This window comes from Squalius cephalus (assembly GCF_949319135.1).
Source record: "Squalius cephalus genome assembly, chromosome: 5".
Taxonomy (NCBI): domain Eukaryota; kingdom Metazoa; phylum Chordata; class Actinopteri; order Cypriniformes; family Leuciscidae; genus Squalius; species Squalius cephalus.
Window position 1 is genome coordinate 25,498,196 of NC_137126.1, and position 21,984 is coordinate 25,520,179.

Sequence of the window (21,984 nt, forward strand, 5' to 3'; positions counted from 1 at the left end):
ATAGCAACTTAGGTCGCTGTACAAGCTACTTCCTCTCTGCTATGTGCTATACATTTTTATTGGTCAGCGATCACCCCCTGAAGAGGGGCCAGATCTAGTGCACGAGCTAAGAAGAATTCAGTTCTTGTGCCTAGGATCTAACTCAAACCCAAACTATAGAGGTCTTCACTGGATGTTTCTTTTTTCTCAAAAGGGTTCGTTATTGATCTTTCATCCTCCTTGTGAGCAGCCTTGAATAATCTGTTTCCCTCTTACTTCTTTTCTACACAGTTTATCATGAGCGCTGAGGGGGAGAATGGAATCAAGGAAGGAAAACAAATCCATTATCTTGTCAAAATTCTATTTAACTTCATTAGGCCTCATCCTTAGAGAAGTGGATAATGTCTTTGGTTGATAACATTGACCACACTGTTAAAAAGCAGCCAATCATGATTGTAACAAGTTTCGACCCCAACAGCTTCATCAATACACAAAAATTATGCATGGCTGCACTTTTATTAGTATACAAAAAAATCATCTTACATTATCTGTGATTTCAGCAGCACAACTTTTACTGCTTTTTGTTCACTGTATAAACAAGTTGACAGACACTTGCTCTGTTGCCCAATTTAATGTGCTCTTTGGTTAGAGATAGGCCGGACAAACCAAAGTGAGGATGTACAGCTCTCTAGGTCAGCTGTGGATCTATGGCATTATGAGATATATCTGGTTTCTATTGATTTAGTGAGGACTTCAATCAGAATTGACTGATTGCTTCCCCGTACCACTTTGAGGGAGGAATGGCGTGAAATGATCTAGAGTATTACACGGATATGACTTTAAGCTCTATTAATCCAATTGTGCACACGTGTATATAAATTAGATACTAGCTGGACTGGCTATTTTAAGGAAACAATTCTCACCTGTGAAACAAACAGAGGGAGAAAAAAAATTATGATTTTTTTAAAATTAATCCTGCATAAACATTTTATGCAGAAATAACATGTTTTTTGCTATCATAGCAAAATATCAAATCGGCATGCAATTCGCATCCTATGCAAGAAGTAAGGTTGCTCCAATCAGGATTTTTGGGGCCAATCACCGATCACAGGAAGCAGTATCGACTGATACCGATCACCAATAACAATCATGGAGTCTATATGAAGCCTTCTTACCTAATGTTTGGTCACACAATGCATTTTTGTTTTTACAATGGGTCAATGTTGTTGCACAATAGCAAACATACAGTACAAGCCTGATTTCAAACTTTGAATTGGATTTACAAAAAAGGCAAGTAAACAAATAAACAAATTACAAGCAGTAGCACAAATAAATGAAATAGAATAAAGATACAAAAGAAAAATACAGTGCTTTAAGTACAGTGCCTAACAGTAGTATTCACATAAGAAATACTACAGAAATTTAATAAAGAATAAAATGTAAAATAAATAACACTAAATAGTCTTCCCTGAATAAATTAAATACATAATAATCATTACAATTAAAGTTACAAAAGTTCTTCAGTCATGAGCAGCGAGTGATTTTTCTCTTTATCTTTTGTTGTTTGATTAACATTAATGACACAGACAGTAGCAGGTTTATTAGGCTTCTGTCACTTTTTTATCCACAGAGTTTATGCACGGATCCAATATACTGTTACACATGCGTTTTCTTTCTCAACTGTTTACGTTCACTAAAGACATAACCGACTGTGTTTACGAGGATGCTCCCCAAGACAGTAATTTTGTACATACCTTTGTGTGTTTTTTGGCCATTAGTGCAATTAGCCACAAACAGAAGAAATTAGTTTGATACTTGCGAGCTGTTTTTGAGACTGCTTTATGTGTGTATGCTTTGAGTGTGCAAGTGTTTTAGAGAGCGAGCAAGAGCTGAATGGTTTAAACACGCTACGCTTATTGTCACGGTTCTGTTTAGTTAGTTTCATTTTTATGGACTTTTAGTCTGTTATTTTCAGTCACATGTGTTTCCTTTGTTTAGTTTCCCGCCACTTATGAGTTGTCATGGTTACTGATATGATTAGTTCTCTTAGTTCAGTTGTGTCTCCTTATTAACCTTGTTTATACACTGAAAAAAATGATTTGTTGAAATTAATCAATTTTTTTTATTTAAATTAATAATTTTTTTTACTGTGATTAATCAATTTTTTTGATTTTATCTACATTTAAACAAATGCATTAAGTTGATCTTAATCAATTTTAGTTCAACTTAATGCGTTTGTTTAAATGTAGATAAAATCAATTGAATGCAACCACTTACGATAAAGAAATTGATTAATTTCAACAAATAATTTTTTTCAGTGTACCACAACTTAACTTCCTTTGGAGCCTCAGTTCATTGTCGGTTGTTATTTGTGGACAGCACACGGTTTCGTATTGTTGGAGTTTCTTGTTAAATAAATCCTGTTATTCTTGTAACCTGCCTTCATCTTCGTCATCTCTGGATCAGCGTTACACTTATAGTGCAGATGCGATGTGGTGATGTGAAGACATTTGCACATTTTGAGAGAGAGAGAGAGAGAGAGCACACAGATTTGCTCGTGCTGTTCGTGAAATTATGTATTAGAGAAAGTTTTCAAATTACTAATTTGTCAAAAGCTATTTAATAAAGATGTATGAATTGAACCTCACCTTCAACATTATAATTATTTTACAAGTGCCAGATAGAGACTGCGACGGCGCTGCTGCAAGCATGTCATGTAGGCTATGCTGTACCACTCACAGCAAGTGTGTGTCTTTTTGCGTCATCAGCCTGAGATTGGTTTCTGAGATCGGCAAATTGAGAGATCGCCGATCGAGTGATTAGAAGCGATTATCGGCCGATAGCGATCGTTAGCCAATCAATCGGAGCACCCCTAGCAAGAAGCCCATTTTAAGCTGTCCCTTCCTCTGCGGAAGTACTGATATTGAATACAAGTGGAACTGAATAGTGGAACTGAGTTCCGAATAGAATGAAACAGAAAATGAAGTGTAATTGGTACACATGCGCTACAAACATTCAATAGTCACTATCAGAGGATCCCGATACTCTTACACAATATTGAAATCTTCCACAAAAGGCATGGACAAAAGCAGCCTCTGCTCTTTACTTTTATTGTGCACTGAAGTTCAGAGTCCACTTTCTTTTTGCTCTGCTGACAGCTGGAATTTGATTGGTTCAACAGTTTGTTGTTACCGTAATTCACATAAAAGGCAGCAAAAAATCTGAATTTCCTTACAATCCATTTGTGTTCCTTGATTTCTGGCTGGAGTAACTTGGTCTTTGACACTATACAGTAGAAAATATGGATATTTCTTAAATTCAGACGTGTTTTCTATGACACCGTATATTTATATGATGATAAACGCATCTCACTGTTTATAAATTAATATTAGTCTTGCTTATTGAATAAATCACTGACAACCTGCATTCAGTGATACCAAACTATATATTCTTTAAAGACCATTAGAAAACTACACTACAATAACAAGTACATCTCAAAAAATTGCTAAAAATTAAAAATAGAATTTACTGGACTTCTTAATTAAACCTCATCAAAACATAATAAATGTTTAAATGTAAAAAAAAAAAAAAAAAAAAAAAAAAAGCATGTGTTCACTACGACTGGCAAACTGGAGGAAATCAAACCTTCCTGCTTCTGAGGCTATGTGCTAGACGAAATCTCTCCAGAGGGGGGGAAAAAAAACATCAAAACTACAGGCATTCAAGACGAATTTAAAAATACCCACGTTATGTTTCTTCCCATTTCTTCACAAACCACATTTCTCTGGCTGTCCCCCAGAGGTTAGTGTTAAGTGTTTACTGTTGCTTTTTATTTTAAAATGTGAAAATATTTTAGGTTTCGGCCTTCTTTAGCAACAGAACCAGATGGAAAAAACACAAACCCTGTGAGCAAAACGCAACACAAGCTTGTTTTCATTTCAAATATTTCATAGTTCCCTTCAGACCTGATAAATCATCTTTACAGCAACAGGAAAGGAATTGGGTGTAGGGCAAATTCTGTAAAACAAACAATCCCTAGGATCCAGTGGCATCTGATGCTGTTTCAACTATTAATTGTTCCCTGTTTTTTCACTGCCATGGCACCAGCAAGCAGAGGTTTCTTTTACTGACCTGCAAATCTTTTAGCACGGAGGTGTGGAAGTCAGTTGGAAGTCAATGACATCCATGGCAATAGTACTGAAATGGCTTTTGTTAAATGAGTGAAATGATCAACGGCTTTAAAACAGAGCTGTCTTCTGCATTAAAGCGTCTGCTGTAATTGAGGTTTCTTTCATGAAGGTGGGGAATGTTGTATCACATGCCTGTGGAATTCAGGCTCTAATTGACCCTTGAATTCATTGCTGGCCATTAAAAACAAAGCAGGCCTTCTATGCTGCATGTGGGTTGTGAACTATGTAGGGCACTGGCCGGTCAGTTGAGTAGCACTTATTCATGAATTCAGCACTGGATTAAATTGGACCTTGATAGTATCACACTTTGTAGTTAGGACAGACATTACTTTGTCTCACAAGTGGCTTGTTGATGCTTTGCTGCTGAATTAATTCTTCCTTCAAATAAATGAATCAGGTTACATTAAGTGGTTTCATGGGGTTTAAGTAAAAAGTTTACGTTCGTGCATGTGTTCTACATCTACCTCTTTTAAAGGGATAGTTCACCCAAATATGAACATTCATTCATAATTTACTCACCCTTATAACGTTCCATATCTATATGACTTTATTTATTCTGTGAAACATAAAAAAAAGATATCTTGAAAAATGTCTGCTTTTTTTGTTGTTGTCCAAACAATTAAAGCCAATGGGGTGCAAAACCATACAAAAACAATTTATTCTTTTTTTATTCAAGTGAACTATCCCTTTAAATGACTTGGGAGAGTTTGTACAAAGATTCCACACTGGTCTTTGTCTTTAACACTATCATGGAAACAGGCGCAAGTTCTCCAAAATGTCACTACTGTTTGGTTGGAGCGGTTGTTACATAGAGGCCTGAGGCAAGTAAAAGGGGGTGTGTGTGCAATTTGAATGAAGAGATGAGGAATGGGGGGTGGGGGTGATTACTGACCTCCTGAATCAGAGAAGAAGAGCCACCGCCACCGAAAGCAACACTCGAATCTTTCAGCTTCCTTCCTGGCCCGCTGCCTTGGCCTGACTGAACACATGTCAAGGGCAAAACTGAAATCACGGGCTGGGACGTAGAAAGAACTACATTTGACTCATGCTAATGAAGTCAGCAATGAAAGACGGCATTTGTTTTAAACAAAGTAAAGGTCACAACACAAAACATTCTGGTGTTAGTTGCTTTAGTACCAGACATTGTACTAACAGGCAAGTGAGTTGGATTAGCCATACAATTTTATATTTGCATTCATATTCTCAGACAACAGCCCTTTCATTTTTCTTTCCACCCCCATTTTACCCTTACATACTTCTCCCTCTATTCACTTTTTTTTCAACCCCAAAACCTGCCGTCTGTGCTCCATTATCTTAAAATCTCCTGTGGGATTAAGCAACAAGCTAATTTACTAATGTTACATGTGATCTTTAGCCCCATGTGTGTCTCTGAATCAGACTGAATGGGTCAGGCTGAGATTACCCTCCATCTTATAAATGATTCAACTGCTGAGGAAAAGGGTGTTACTACTAGCATTACACTAACAGTTTACATAAACAGACAAAACTAACACAAAGATGTCAAATAGACTTGATCGATTTGGTTTCAAAATGCTAGAGAGCACAATCATCAGTTATAACTGTAAATATTCAATGATGTTCCCAGCAAATTTAAAAACGACACATTTGACACCAGCTCCTAATCAGGTGTGATGCAGAAAAAGTTAAGTAGAATTCATTTAGTTTATTATTCTCATAATTTTTAGATCATTTTGGTCATTTTGTTACAATAGCTTACACAAGGCTTTACTTGAAACTGAACTAAATTTACAAAAAATAGACAAGTAAACAGTCAGTAATACAATAATAACAAATAAACAAATTGCAAACGATAGCACAAATAAAGAGATTAGAATAAAGAGACAAATTAAATGAACAGTGCTTACGTTTTTCAAGTGGGTATAACTGTAGGCTAGTATTCAGGTAAGAAACACTACAGAAATGAAATAAAGTATTTAAATGTAAAAATTACACTAGATAGTCTTCATTGTAAAAATGAAATACAGATTAATGCTTACAATTTGTTACAAGAGCATGGATTGATTTTCTATTTGCATTATGTTCTTTGATTAACATGTAAGACAGCAGCAGGAACATTAGGCTGCTGTGACTTTAAGAGTTTATACATGGATCCAATTTACTGTTACACAACATGGATACACAACATCGCCCAGATGGGCATTTTGACTTAATGTTGTGAGTATTTGACAGTTTAAGCACAATAAGCCACGGAAAAGAAGTCAATTTGGTACTCACAAGCTGTATGAGAGGAGGCTTGATGAGAACGCCACTTGTATAGATCAGTGGTGCACGCGCATTTGGTGTGAACGTGAAAGCTGCGGGAATGACTAAAATTATGCGCAAAACAAGCACTATTCAACTGGAGCGAAGAGAGTGTGAGAACACGCAGCTGGTATCGGTGTATCAATAATGCAGAAAAGTGGTATTGGAACCATTTCAGATATTTCAGTATCGATACATATCGAAATATAAATATTTTTGAAAACACTAATTCGTAGGGATGCAAAATTTGGCCAAAAATGTTGTGAAGGATTACTAAAACAAAATATTATTATTATTTTTACTAAATAAAATATAACATAATTAAACTATTTATATATTTCCCTGTACAATAAAAAATACTATATAATAATATTTATGGCAGTCTTAATTTCTTCATTTTCAAACATTAAACTATCAAACTTTTATTTGGCAGGAACCCTTAAAACTTTTCTTTTGTTGACTACAGACGGTTTATCCAATTTTTTCATACACCCCATGACGCTTTGCGCAAATTATGGGAGTAACTTAAACTGTAAACAATCAGTGAAAGGTTCAATCTATGAACGCAATAATACGCTTTTTTATAAAAACTTGGTACAATGAAGTGACATTTTTCTACGCCCCCTTCAACCATTGAACATTAAAAGGAAACTTAAAAGTGTAAAAGCATTAACATTACTACAACAGACCATAAATAACCCCAAAAGCTTGATTCTTTCCGCAAGAATATTACGGATGGGTTACATTTCACTGTAGTAATATTTGTCTATATTATGTAACATGCGTTGTCTTGATCAAAAATGTTTTATTAACTTTAGAATTGACTTGAGTAATAATATTCAAACATGCTTTCCATCATTTTGACATAACAAATATTCTATTTACCTGCTGTAGAAACTTTCCAATAAACACTGCTAATAGGGATTAGAAGTGAAAATGGGAGACAATTACATTTTTAAAGCATCCGTGTGAAAACAAACCTGGAATGAGACGTGAGGATTTGGAGAGAAAAACGAGGGATTTTTAGTAAATTACAGTTAATCATTCATGTGATATATCGTAAATTAAAACGGGAGAGCAGACCACAAATGTGCAGTATATGTTGTCTTATCATGCTATTAAAGAGGAATACAAAGGAAAAAAAGAAAATAATCAGAAGGAAAAGAATGCGGCCACAGATATTCTTGTGATGCCACATCACTTTAAATTACCAAGCGTTACGTTATTCTTCTGATGTCTGAAAAAAAACCCCGGAAATTGTACACCTCATTCAGTCAAACTGGCTGATAAAGTTTATTTGTAGCACAACCTTATTATTTGAAATGATTTGTTTCAGTCTTTTTGAGTAGAAGTTTCCCAAAACGAAAGTGCCTCTGGCTCCAATAATTCAAAGCGCAATAGGCTCGTCAGGAAAAAGGTGGATAACCGCTTCTCATTGCAAGTATGGGAAGATGTCAAAATTATACAACATTCCCTTAAAGGAGAAATCCGGTCAATTTTAACTCATTTTTTTGTAAATTTGGAGTGCTGTCAGTACAGAGAACAACGACAAAAATCGGTGTTGCCTACACCGTGTTATCCTCTTTTTAAAATTTGGGGCAAGTTTTAAACCTGCTTTTAGCCTCTTAACATCCTTGATGTGTCATTACAAGTGCCCAGCCATGTGGGTGATTCCTTCAGAGTGAACGCGGGTGAATCTGACTGCAGTAGATGTGAAAGATATGAATAAAAATGATGTTTATTCAGCCAGCGCACATATCTGTATTTACATCCTGTTTTCGGTTGAAGTCCACAGTAGTCGATTGTCGAGTTCACGCGCATAGGTTTAGTACGTACGATCATGTGCCCGAACTCGACAATCGACTACTGTGGACTTCAACCGAAAACAGGATGTAAATACAGGTATGTGAGCTGGCTGAAATAACATCATTTTTATTCATATCTTGCACATCTACTGCAGTCAGATTCACCGCGTGTTGACTCTGAAGGAATCACTCACATGGCTGGGCACTTGTAATGACACATCAAGGATGTTAAGAGGCTAAAAGCAGGTTTAAAACTTGCCCCATTGAAGTCAACAGGGTGCAAATTTTAAAAAGAGGATAACACGGTGTAGGCAACACCGATTTTTGTCGTTGTTCTCTGTACTGACAGCACTCCAAATTTACAAAAAAATGAGCTCAATGTTAAAATTGACCGGAGTTCTCCTTTAAGCCAGATTATACAAATAGTCCTTCGGGCAAGCCACCAACTAGTCGGTTTTGCAAATCCCTAGAATTAAACGCATCTTCTGGATGTGACTGTGTTACATCATGCAGCCGTTTTGTGCAGTGTGGTCAGACAAATTGCTTGTCACTGGACACTTGTTGCATCACACCTAATTAGAACACAATGCGTACTATATGGACATATCTAAATGCTTGACCGAACCAATCAGATGGTAATAAACTCATATAAACACACACAAAAAATGTGTGTGTGTGTTTTGTGAGGGATCATTAGGATGGGGGGATGTGCTGATGAAGCTAATCCTGTAAAGAGAGTATCTGATTCTGACCGTAAGCCTAAGACACTCAATGCTTGATTCCTCCCTATCTTTCATTACAACTCTTCACCTTAATGAACGCTGACACGTGAGGCCATATGGGCCGAGACTGATGACATGAGACCTCAGCTGCTGCCTGCTGCCATCTAATACTCACTGCACTGTATGTGTCTTACTGATACTGACACAAGGAGAAATGAAAACACTTTAGCACCAAAAACTAAAATGCAAAGCCAAAAGCAATATGATCTAAAAATGTTTTACTGCTGAGCTCCAGCTTAGCCTAAACACACTGCAAAAGATCAGGCATTCCTTTACTGACCATTACTCTTGAACTGAAGGTAAAACGGCTCTGTATGTCCATTAATAGCTCATTTACTTCAAGTACCAAGAAAAATGTATGATGAACCTTGCACAGAGTGTGCAGTAAATGACCTTAAAACAATATATCACATGCATGTATAATGATAATATGGCATTGCTGCACTCAACGTGAAATAATACAAAAAAACCTCTGCTCAATTACTGCACCATATTCAAGCATGTCAAAAGTTATCTACTGCACAATCTGTGAAGGTTTCTACTGGTTCAGGTACTGTATATAGATTATGTAATTTCGAAGTGAACAGAACATTTAGTTTATATCCTGGACATAATGTTTGCACAGATTATGCCTGGCAACCATGATCACAAAGTGTATTGCGAAATCAATCCACAGTGACTGCTAATAAATGAGCAATGATATTCCCATGTTTTAGACAACACAGTGATTGAACGTTTCTCAGACTTAATGAAGCTAGGCGTACTTAGTATTTTCCTGATCTAGAACTGATAAAAAGATAACAAAAACATATTATTACTAGAATATTTCACTGCAAAATTCACAATTCACATGGGCTACCTCTGATCACTTGACTCCAGCATACAGGAAACCACGCAGGGCACATACACTCTAAATTGTGTGTCCAAATGATGCCATGTGTTCTACGACTGCTTGAAATCACACCTCATTCTTCAGATTAAGGGCAAAAGCTAGTGTTGAAAAGCTATGGAGATCATTAATAGGGTATGTTATGTATTACAGTGCCATGCAAAACAGAGTATACTTGTGCTTGGAGAAGGTGTCACTTCTTATAACCACACCATATTAGTATTTGCTGAGTTTGTTCACTGCCCTATGACTTTTGCAAGCTACACAAGAAAGGCCAAGTTTCCTGTAATTAAAAAGTGACATCTACATTAAAAAGGCAAGTTAAACAAATCCATCTCCCTGTACAGATACAAATACAGATAAGCTGATAATTATTATGTTATGCAGTGTTTACCATTCATTAACTACATTGTGGCGGCAAGCCAGTCTAATCTGTCCCGCCAGTTTCATAATGAACCAAAAATATATTTAAACTTCTCTATATAACATAAAAGGTCTTTAACGTTGTGTTTTGCACCATTGCTTTGGCAAAGTATATGTCAAACTAACTAAAATCGGAAGCACAATATGGCTTAATCCCCTTATCAAATTGTAAAAGGCTACAACTTAACCAAGTCTGTTTGTGCTGCATGTTTCAAAACAATGCGCTCACTTTGTTCATGCGATCTGCTCATAGTCAAGTAGTTGCCATCTAAAGTGTTTAATTTAGAGATTTATAGTTTTTATTCATTTTTAAATTATTTATTTCTAATTTATTAAAATGAGTAGTAAACGGTAGTAAATGCTGCTTCATCTGAACACCAGAGGGCGTCTCACGCAGACACGCCAAATATGCCCCGCCGCAGAAGTACGATAACGCCCGTCATTCCAGGAAATCCCTATCGCTGTAGCTGAATAAACAGGAGATTGAAATGCTTTGATTGATTAAACATGACCAACACACAACTCCCTTATTATGTGTAAGAAGCCACATCATTTCACAGAGGGATGCTCAACTGTCATTATGAAGTGAGTTTGGAGTAAAAGCATGTTATTAAATGTTGTCTTTTGTTGGACAAGAGGTTATTAAATGCTTCTCATGTTTGGAAAGCTGTTTGACGCGTGTTGCTTTTTCAAATGCACGTTATAAGTGACTCAAACTCTCAGCGCTTACAGAGCCGTACATCAATGACAAGCTGCGCATAACAAATAATCGCAGCCTTTGCGATTTCAAAATAGCGATAAGCCATCTCGATTTAAGTGCGATTACATGGAAATTGTGATTAATCATGCAGCCCTAATTCAAATTTATATAAAGTGTGTAAATATATATGTCTATATCGGCATCGGCCATCAAAAAAACATTATCTTTCGTCCACCACTCACTGAACGGCTCAGTTTACAGTGAATGAATGCAGTGAACTCCATCTCTGTATGTGCTGTAAGTTTAGCATGCAATTGGGAATGCAACAGATACCAGTTACGCTTTATTTTCACATTCAAATAATAAAAAAAAAAAAAAATGATGGGCAGATGATTACAGCATTTCACTTAATTTGTAATGAGAAGTGTTTGTTAACCTGTTTTCAAAGAAACTGCAGATTTCCACCAAAATAAAAGCTCAACTGCAGTTTCCTTCAAAATAAAAGCCCTATGGTTATCTCTTGCAGTTTTAAGTGTCGAAATTAGGACAAATGTATTGTAATTACCCTACTGTAGTGTAAAGTAAATTAATAATATACTTATGAAATATTCTTTTATTTTACAGTGCATTTGTTTTAAAATATATGGCTATCATGGGAATAATAATAATCTAAAAATTATTATTATTATTATTATCATTATATTCTAATTGTTTAGATTTCTAAAACACCAGTGTTAAATTAATGTAGATTGAGACACTATATCACAACTAAAAAGAGGGCTGAGTCCCCTTTGAATTTCAGGTACAAGTCAATTCACCGTCTTTGTTCAATTTGCACACTGGACATGGGTTGACTTGAAGCTCCTAATTTTTAACTCTCAACTGCACCAGATTGATGAATTTAACTTTAAAATGTACAACATTTTCTTCCATGGCCCTGGACACCCCCTAGAGGGACTGAGGTACACCCACCAGTCCCACAATAAAGTGAGAAACACTGTTATGGCCAATATTCAATACAAAATTATATAATATATTACATAAAAATAACAATAAAACATACTAGTAATAAAATTAATAGTTTTACAAGTGAATTTAGGCATAAAAACATTAGGCTATAAGTACTTAATTATACAGTATTTATTTTGAGATTTGCTAAAGATTACATTTAAATAGGGTAAAGATTACATAGGGTAATCTAAATGTAAAAATAAAGAAAACATATAGCCTACACAGTTCATGTGTCTAAATGATACCATGTGGTCTACAATGGCTTGGGTTGAGTAAATTCATTTATATCAGAGCTAAAAATTCAATATTAAAACTGGTATGATACTAATATATTGTGCATTTAAACTGAATACAATAGGTTACACCAATGAAAATATAACCTTTTTAATTATAAAAAAAACATTCAAATAAAAAGACCCATTTATCAGCCTCTTTCTCAAGATATACTCAAAAAGATGCATACATTCACTAACAGGGTTTGATGACCGAGACAGTGGCAAACACAGTGAAAGTGGAACGCTCTCACTTTGACGTGACACTGTTTTTGTTATTATAGTCAGTGAGCAAGATGATATAGCTCTAGGTGTGGGCCTGTGATCAGTTCTGAATGTTCAGAATGGTTCATGTTCAGAGTAGGCTTATCAGCTCTCCTCAATTCTGGCAGCTGATGACATGTCAACAGGGATTTTATAACAACCCACCAATTGGACACAGCTAAAGGAGGCTCTTATTTATAAGGCAATCTAAAACTGAAAAGACTGGAATTCTACTCAATATTTCCACTGACAGCACACGTCCAAAATGAACCTGCCACAGCTGTCGGAAGGCCTGGGTTAGCTCATACCACAGAAGGCTAACGATAGTGCTGCTAGGTAAAAATCACAACCTCTGTGCCATATGGAGAATTAGCTCCATGCATGTGTTTCAGTTTGAGACTTCATGCTGGGGCACTTAATGGCTCTCAGGATCCCAAAACATATGAGCAAAGCAGAGCAATCAAACAGAAGGGGATACCATAGGGGTGGAGCAGGCCTGTAAAGTCAAGGAATGTCTTGTGTTGACACCGGAGTTACTGTGTGTGTGTGTGCGTGTGTGCATGTGTCGATTTCAAAGAAGGGCTCCAAACATTTTTATGATGGTATTAATGGGCTTGAATTGAAGTGTGTTACTTGAGAAGACTTTAGGACTGGCCATTTAAATATATCAGCAGACTATCCGCAGAGGCTCATGGGTTAAGGCTGTTTTGGGTGCATATAGCCTCTGTCTCTCACTTCCACAAGTTTTTTTTCCTCTTCACAAAAGTATCCAGCAAAACAAAAAGGTGCATATCTTTAAACCCCTGCCCACTGACAAAGTTTGTTTAACCACAAAGACTACTTCGCCTTCCTGGCTGGGGGGGAACGTTGTCTTCCTTTCAGTGATTTCACAATTGCCTCATTTCCTATTTTCTCCAAGAGATGTTTTGCTTAATCGTGAGCGTTTGAGTAAATTAGGTCACAGCTGGCTGCCTCGATACTCGATAATCTGCTTGGAACGGCAATTATAAAATGCAAACAGATTATTTTGAATTTACACAGGTTTCGAACCATTACTTCTAGAGACTGAAACAGTTGATATGTCTCAGAGTTTGGAGAGTGCTAATATCCTCTGAGGCAAAAAAAAAAATGAATATACAAAAATTCTATTAGACTAATTTAACTAAAGCGGACTGAAGAAGGAAAGAGAAACCTCCTTTTCCACAAGCTTATAGTGAAACCAAACACCACTGCCAGGTTTCCTCCACCCCGTTCAGCACTGCCCAGCCCCCCCTATGGTCCTGTAAAATCCTTGTTATGGGAAAAAGCCATTATGTGAGTTTTTTTCATGTTTGCAAAACATGGCAGAGAGAGACGGGAGAGACGGGGGGGACGGGGGGATCAAACATACGCCCCGAAACCAAAGTGGAGGTCGGACTGAGTAATCAAAAGAGTGATATTTGCTTAGGGGAAAAAGTACACTCTGTACCTTTAGTGAGCATTTGATATGTGCTTCAAATAGGTTGAGATATAGAGCCTGCTGATAAAGCATATTTACTCTAAAGTGGAGCCAGTTTGATAAGCCATACACTATCGTTCGGAAGTCTGATGTCAGTGTGGTTTTTCGAAGAAATTAATACTTTTATTCAGCGAAGATGCATTCAATTGATCAAAAGTGACAGTAAAGATTTTTAGAATATTATAAAAGATTTTAAGTAAAAAAAAAAAAAATCTGTTTCAGAAAACAGTGCTGCAGAAAGCAATAACATTTGTGCAAAGCAAAGAAAACTTGTGCAAACAAACACTAAATAAATAAAAGTAAAAGCAATAAATATTTAAGTGTACAACAGAATGTGATTCTCTTTGTGGACACACACACACACACACATGTTTGTCTGGCTAGACTGTGGAGAAGTATGCAGTTTGTTCCTATTTCGTAATGGCTTGGCTTCGAGCCGACCCATACGCAGCCTGAGAGGGATATCCCAACGTTATTGGGAGGGAGCCAGGTTGGAATGCCACCAGGTCTAGTTTCCTGCATTCCTGCCAAAACTCTACGCAACTACTTGCTTTTTTTCCCCTCTCCCCTCACTGCTTTTTGACAATAAACGGCCATATGGCAACCGGTCTAACTTAGTCTCTTCCGATCCTTCCCTGTCTGGCTCTCTTTCCTATCTATTCTGTTTTCCTTTGTTGAATGACTCATTTTTAATATCAGTGCAAATAGAATTGCTACACACATCCATCTGACGCTTAACTGAAAGAGAAATGAATTTATGACAAAGTGCAAACAATGTTATGCATATATAGCTTTTTTAAGACCTTATATTTAGTTTTCATAATTGAGTTGTTTCGATCTTTGGGTTTAGTTTGAATTAAGAAATATTGTACAGAACAATTTGAGCTGACTTTGAAAGTTCTTTCAAAGCTAAGTATGGTCTATCTTTAGCGTTTGAATTACTTTCGTAAATACAGACACCAGGAATTTGGTCACACAAGTTTAATGCTTCAGTCTATTTTTACATTCCTCAAAACAGCCATTCTTATTTCAAGAAGGCCTTCATAGCATTTAGACATTTTTTTTTAAAGTGTTGAAAACAGGCAGTACACTGGCTCCAGTCAGTCTGCCAAATGCCATCGGCATCCTTTCATTGTTTCTGCATTTCACTTGATTTGTCCAAATAGCGATTACAAAATGCATATCCTAGACTTCTGCAAAACAACATTAATTGTTATGTAACACTGTCCTCAGTAGATTTTTTTTTCTTTTTTTTTTTTTTAAGAAAAGATTGTGGTTGGTTGGTATTAATCTTACATGATAAATTAAATTAATATAATATAAATTAAAACCAAACTATCTATTTACATGATGACAACTGCAGTTTAAATTTCTTCTGTTGAATTAGTTTGAGATACTTTTGATGCACAATTTTCCTCAATTTCATCAATGTCAATCAAAGCAGATGTCTTTATTCAAACTGCACTGTATCCTTTACGTTAAGCCAGTGCTTACACTAATGCAGACACTAATGTGCATGTCTCATTTGGCCAGGTCTCTGAATGATCTATCATAAATAAGGAATGACAAGTCCATCCAGGCTCGTTCCGTATAGATCTGTGTTTGCTTAAGAGCCTCACTCTCAGTGTATCACTCTAAATTATCCCCTGAGAATACAGTGGAACTAAACTGCTGCAGCATAACTCAGAAACATTCTCACTCGCACATAAATAATCCTGAATTTACAGTTGTTCTAGTTGACTTTGAATAACTAAAACATTCAGTTGCAATACAAAAATCTGTTTTAAAACAGTCAAAACCAATTGAAGCCACACTAGTATTTTGTACTCACACACATCAACAGCAAAGACTCTAATAAAAACACATTTGTTCTTTATGTACTCTGCAAAAAACACTTTTAGACCTAAATTATGAAATGTTTATTATTTAAATAATTTAAGCAAGTGTTTAGGCAATTAATCTTTCTAAATCCAAAGTAGTCCAAAAAGTGTAATGTACTAAACCTATTACTGCAGTAAGTTTGATTTTACTTAAAAATGTAGTGGGAAAAATTTACAGTGCAGGCTGTTTGCATGGTAATGATGAAACTGGACACTAAAGCACCAATTAAACATGATATTCTCAATATATAATGTCAATGCATGAATCAAGAGTCTAGACTAGTTCTAGCACTGCCATGTCGTTTCCTCTGGAAAAATCTTTTTTTGTTTTTTTTGTTTATGATGACGACTAGCTGTTTAGTTATGAAAGATACTGAGACTTCAACAAGTAGTTTCACACAGGACGGAACCCAATCTCACTTCATGCTTTTAAACTTTCTACATTAGTAATCACCATACGGTTCACCAGAGTGCACATTCAATGGTTATTAAAGTGCATTTCTAGAATCTCACTCATGGACATACCTGTTTGAACTGTTCCTCATAAGTCCATTCGTGGTGCTGCGATTGTGATTGTGGTGCCAAACCACTCGGTGATTCAGCCTGTCCTGGACCTGGATAGGGAGGCTGGATTCTGGATAGATGTATCGGGGTACTTTTTGGAGACTGCCCCGCACTGGGATAAACAGCATGGCGCGGTGGGTAGTGCGCTAGGGGTCCTTCCAAATCTTCATCCCCTCCACCCTCGTTCAAACTGTCATCTTCATCCAAGTCGCGCTCTTCATCATCCATGCCGCGGTCCAAGTCTAGGTCAGCTTCATCATCATCATCGATGTCGGAGTCGGCTGTGCGCTCATTTGGGTGGCCGGAGCTCGAGTTCGGAGCTCCCGCAGCGAACGCTCCCCTGACAGCTGCTTGATAGTGGCGGAATGCCAGAGCTTGTTGATGAATCTGCGACTCCACCATAGACCTGATGTCTTTATCTTTTTCGGCTTGGCGGATCTTCTCCTCCAGGGCGAGTCGAGCCGCCTGCTGTCGCTGCAGGTTCTCCATGACCGCCTCCAGCTTCATCCCGCCGCCGCCGCTCGACTGACTGTGGGCGCTGGAGGAGCTGACCAGCAGAGGAAGAGTGCTCGCCGACGAGAAAGCGGCTTGCTATGGGCAATACAATACAAATGTTAAAATTTAGCTGGAAGCGTGGTGCGAATTATGGGGGTTTAGTGGAGTCAGACCCCCGTTAATTAAGACTTGAGCCCCCTGCAAAAATATGCCAAAATATTTTGTTGGGGATGGGGGAGGGGGGAGTAAAGTAGGCTACTTTTCATACAAGTAGGCTAGTTGGCGTTTTTAGTAAGTATAAATGTTACATTTTAAGTTAGTTGAAGCACGTATTTTCACCTATCATCAAAAAAGAAAAGAAGAAAACAGAAGGTAGCCTAATAACTAAGTAGGCTAGTTCACACACTGTCAATCAGTTTCAGGCAGTAGGCTACAATAAAACGTAAAAACATTTTGTATAATTTTATTGTAGTTTTTCATATCAGAACTATAGTTACAAAAACTATAATCTACAAAAACTAGTTTTTACTTTATTTACCTAAAGTATTTTAGGTTGTTTAGCTAGATAAACTAGTGGCGCCAAATTACAATGTGCCCAGACAGATTGATCACGAAAATTAGGCTACATTTAATAGTTTTAGCAGACGTTCTTTAAAATGTAGAAAATATATGTCAAAATGTATTTAAAAGTATGTCGAAACTTTAGTTGAAAGTCATTTCCATAGGCTACTGGTTGAAATAGCCTAGTTATTTTACTAAACAGCTGTCTACAAGTAGGCTATAGCCTAAAAAAGGAAAAACACTGTAGGCCTTTTTTTTATATAGAAAAATACATGACTGATGCACATTGTAAAAATCTTCTCATCAATGTCCTAACTTTGTTTCCATCCATTTAACTTGTCCCGTAATTTGTTATTTTTACTAGTTTTTCTTCATTAGCAATTAAAGTAGGCTAGTTGAAAAACTGAACTCATCACTGTAACTTAGGCACCCCTTTAACTTAATTTATGCAGCAATTCAACTTTTCAATTTAGTGGACTAATTTTTATGTTCGGATGACATTACCGATCAAATCAGTGCAGCAGTTCAGCATAAAATAACTTTGCATGTAACTTACTGGGTTAGGCAAGAATCGTGGTTTCCTATGGAAATCATTCCACTAACAAGATCAACTACATAAACCTGACGGTCAGCATCAATGAAGCTATGTCACATTTCTGATGCGATGTGCAAAAAACGACCTCGAACTATTCAATGACAGAAATATGACAATGTATAGCCTATTGCTATTGACGGTACAGTAGCTATAGGTCGAGTGTAATGTAACGTAGGTAATGATTGCATGCGGTAATCTATAAACAGTTTATAAGTGCACTAAAGATCGAAATACAATATTTAAATTAATGTACCGAGTAAACAACTCTATATTCTACCCGAGGAGCAAAAGCGCGTGCTTACCAGTGCAGATTTAGTTGCTATGCTTGTGTTGTCAACCATGCTTCTCCCGTCAAATGCGACGAATTTGCTCAAAAGTGACCTTTTTCCCCCAAACAAAGTCAGAAGTGGTTGTATTCCCGTCTCAACATCTAGATCTGTGTCGTGAAAGCAAAGAAATAGCTCTTTATGAAAGCGGTTTCGCGACGCGCTCGCGGTCTCTGAGAGATTTGGCAACAAGTGGCTGTAACTGTAGCGAGAATGACCTCTGAGAACTAGAGATCATCAGATCAGTCCCTCTGCCTCCATCTGCTCTCTACACGTCAATAGACATGGATATAAGGCAATCAGGGCAGGGTCTGCACTCAGCCAACAGAAATACAGCTGAGCAGCTTTTCCTGCGCGCGCTTCTCTTCAAATACTACACTTTCAACTTCATTTGAAACTAATTGAACGCTTTAACAGTTCATATTTAACACGAATGCTCCGACTGAGAGCTGAAAGTGTAGAATAAGTAGAAAGAGCTATTCAAAGGTCGAAGATGGTTTTAGCTTTGAAACGCAAATAATTATAGTATGATCTCACTCGCAAGATGTTCTTCAAAACATCTGCGCGCTTACATTTCTACATACTATTTATGTGTTTCTGAACAAGAGTAGCGAGAGACTGTTGGAAATCGGTCAAATACTTTACGTTTGTTGAAAATGTTTATTTATAGCTGCCTGTATGTTGCACACACTACATCTATTATTATCAAAGCAATGAAATAAGGGGTCACTGAAAATACTAAAATCCCAGATTTGATTTTAAGATGTGCAATTTAGACAGTGAATTAAATGCAACTGTTTTATCATTAATGTAAAATGCAGCCAATGTTCATTCATCATACAGAATAAAAGTCAATCCGTTGCATTACACCAGCATCTAGACAGACTTAAATAGTGCTGATAAATATCGAGTGTTATAGTCTTCTGTAAATACACCCTTCTGACTGCAGAACATGTAATTGCCATTCGCCCTGCAATTATCCAAGATTTGTAATTATATGAACCGATAAACAGACTTACAATTGAATTCCATATAATTTCAGAAAAGTAGGCCTACATTAGTCATTACCACAGTTTTTAGGGTTTTAAACAATTTTGTGGTAATGAAACTAAAGCCTTTGCAGCATCCTCTGAATCATGGCTGTAAGATAGAGAGAGAGAGAAAGAGAGAGAGAGAGAGAGAGAGAGATAAACAATGTTTGACTGTCATACATTTGATGTCTGAATAAGTCCAGATAGCACTGAACAGCAGGTAATTTCTCCCATGACCCCACTGCTCTCTGATTATGATGAAATATCCCATTATCTTTTGACCCCAATAACTCCTGCAAGAATCCTGTGTTGCTTTATGCCCTCGAACTGTTGAGCAAAATTGATAATCATTCCATGGTTACAATCCATTCAAGTTAATGCAAGGCTAAGGTCTTGAACTGACACTGATTAGGCTAGAATGATGGTTAATATGTTTGACACAGTGAACTGTGCTCAGAGAAATTTCTCAATGACAGGATTGAAATCACACACTTTACACAATCAATAAATTATAATGTGTGCATATCTTAGAACAAAAGTGAGACTTTTCTATTATAACTAATAAAAAGAAGATACAGTATTTGGGACACGCCAAATATCTAATGCAATTAACTTTAATTAACTTTATCTAATGCAAAACCTAGACTATCAAACTGAGGTTACCTTTGTCAAGGTTATGTAAACATAAGCTCTGTTCTAACAATGTGAGATAAACTTCTAAGTGGATTGAAATAAATGTTAACTGTTAATGGTGTGAAAAAATTGTTTAACATCGCCACCTGCTGTTCATGATACATCAAAACAATACTACAATTTAAGAGCCATTACTGAGCTATAATGTTCTTTATACTTTAGTAAGAGATGAATGCCAAAATTTAAAACAGGATGAATGTAGTGTTCCACAATGCTAATGCTATTTATTATCATGACATATTTCATGATCCAGTTTCAGCTATAAAATGACTTGCATAAAACTTACTGTCAGATTATTTTTCATGGCACTCACATCCTCAGAAACACTTAGCTAATGAAAGCATGGAAGTGTTTGTGCTTTGCATCAGCTCTAAGATAGCAACTGAGTGAATTCAATAATACTAATACATTGGCTGGCTTAACAGATAAAGCACAATGGTGTGATTGAGAGGAAAAAATAGCCGCAATAACTAAATTACATCAGTGTAGCTCAATCACTTATTACATTCATCATGACAACAAAATCATGACTATATTCAGAATTTAAGTCATGAATGTGCCATATGCAAAGTAATAATTTTCATGCATTTTTTCTTCGGCTCAAAATAGGTAAAAAACTGCATAGCAAGTTCAGAAATTCTCAAAAGACGTACAGAATGCAGGTAGCCTACATCACATTTATATCTGAACAAGTTCTACCCTATCTGACCTTGGTTTGACTTTAGTGAAAATCTAAATTGTTAAAAAATAAAGCATAAATGTTAAGTACATTTCAAAAGTTCTTTTTCTTCTTCTTTTTTTTTTTTTTTTAAGAATACTTATCAAATTAGTGTAAAGAACCAACGAAAAAGAGAAAAATAGTTAGCATTCCATGCATTGGAAAGTAGAAGGCAGGGGGCATAGAAGGAGGGTGAACCAGCTCCAGGGTAAGGCTACGCGATTCCTCCTTAAAAACACATTTAAATAGAAAGTCATGAAATATTTACGTTTCATCTATCAACAACCTACATTATCCCAGGATTAAAAATTCACGAACCACTATAATTTGAACAGGCAAGCCATTGCCTTACCCAATGCAGCAAAACATAAGTTTTCTTCAAATTCTAAGCACGCTAATAAAATGGTTAGTTCCAGTCCTTGATTCTGATTGGTCAACAGCTATGACCGCTTCCACGACACAACACCTATAACAACAACCACTCTTAAAGGAACACGCCAACTTTGTGGGACTTCAGCTTATTAACCGTATCCCCCAGAGTTAGGTAAGTCCACACATACTCTTTTCATCTTTTATTTCACCCTTTTCAGAAGGCGAAGCACTGCTTCTGCGGAGTGATTTACTCCCTCACCACGGGGCTTCTCATGTGCTGCGAGCAAATCACTCCGCCCAAGTAGCAGTGCTTCGCCTTCTGAGAATAATAGTTCCCAGTAGGCCTATGTATATAGTTAGAAGATGGCTGTGTCTCATGTGACCTTATTATTTGTACACGCTGTGACTATACAAATCACAACATGTAAATAGGAAAATGTTGGCGTTATTTTGTCACTTATTGGGAGAAGTATGCTAGCTGGAGCCGTTTACCTCCAGTCTTTGTGCTAAGCTAGGCTAGCGGTGGGTGCGTCAGACAGAGTTACAGTACACACGGAGATGAAAAAGGTATCTATGGACTTATCTAACTCTGGGGGATACGGTGAATAAGCTAAAGTCCCAAAAAGTCGGCATGTTCCTTTAACGTAAACATG

General features: G+C 36.7%; 1 protein-coding gene across 2 annotated transcripts in view; it reads right to left on the reverse strand.

Moving 5' to 3' along the window:
• Window positions 1–18,786, reverse strand: part of arid3c (AT rich interactive domain 3C (BRIGHT-like)) — an 80,870-nt gene extending 62,084 nt beyond the window's left edge. The window contains exons 1-3 of one of the 2 annotated variants that reach the window (XM_079873180.1): window positions 18,494–18,786; window positions 16,502–17,131; window positions 5,062–5,148 (exon numbers count right to left, since the gene is read on the reverse strand). In XM_079873180.1, the coding sequence (XP_079729306.1) occupies window positions 5,062–5,148; window positions 16,502–17,131; window positions 18,494–18,532 (756 nt within the window). In that variant the 5' untranslated portion in view covers window positions 18,533–18,786. The remainder of the gene's footprint in view (window positions 1–5,061; window positions 5,149–16,501; window positions 17,132–18,493) is intronic. The other variant, XM_079873181.1, reaches the window with a different exon arrangement.
• Window positions 18,787–21,984: the final 3,198 nt, after the last annotated feature.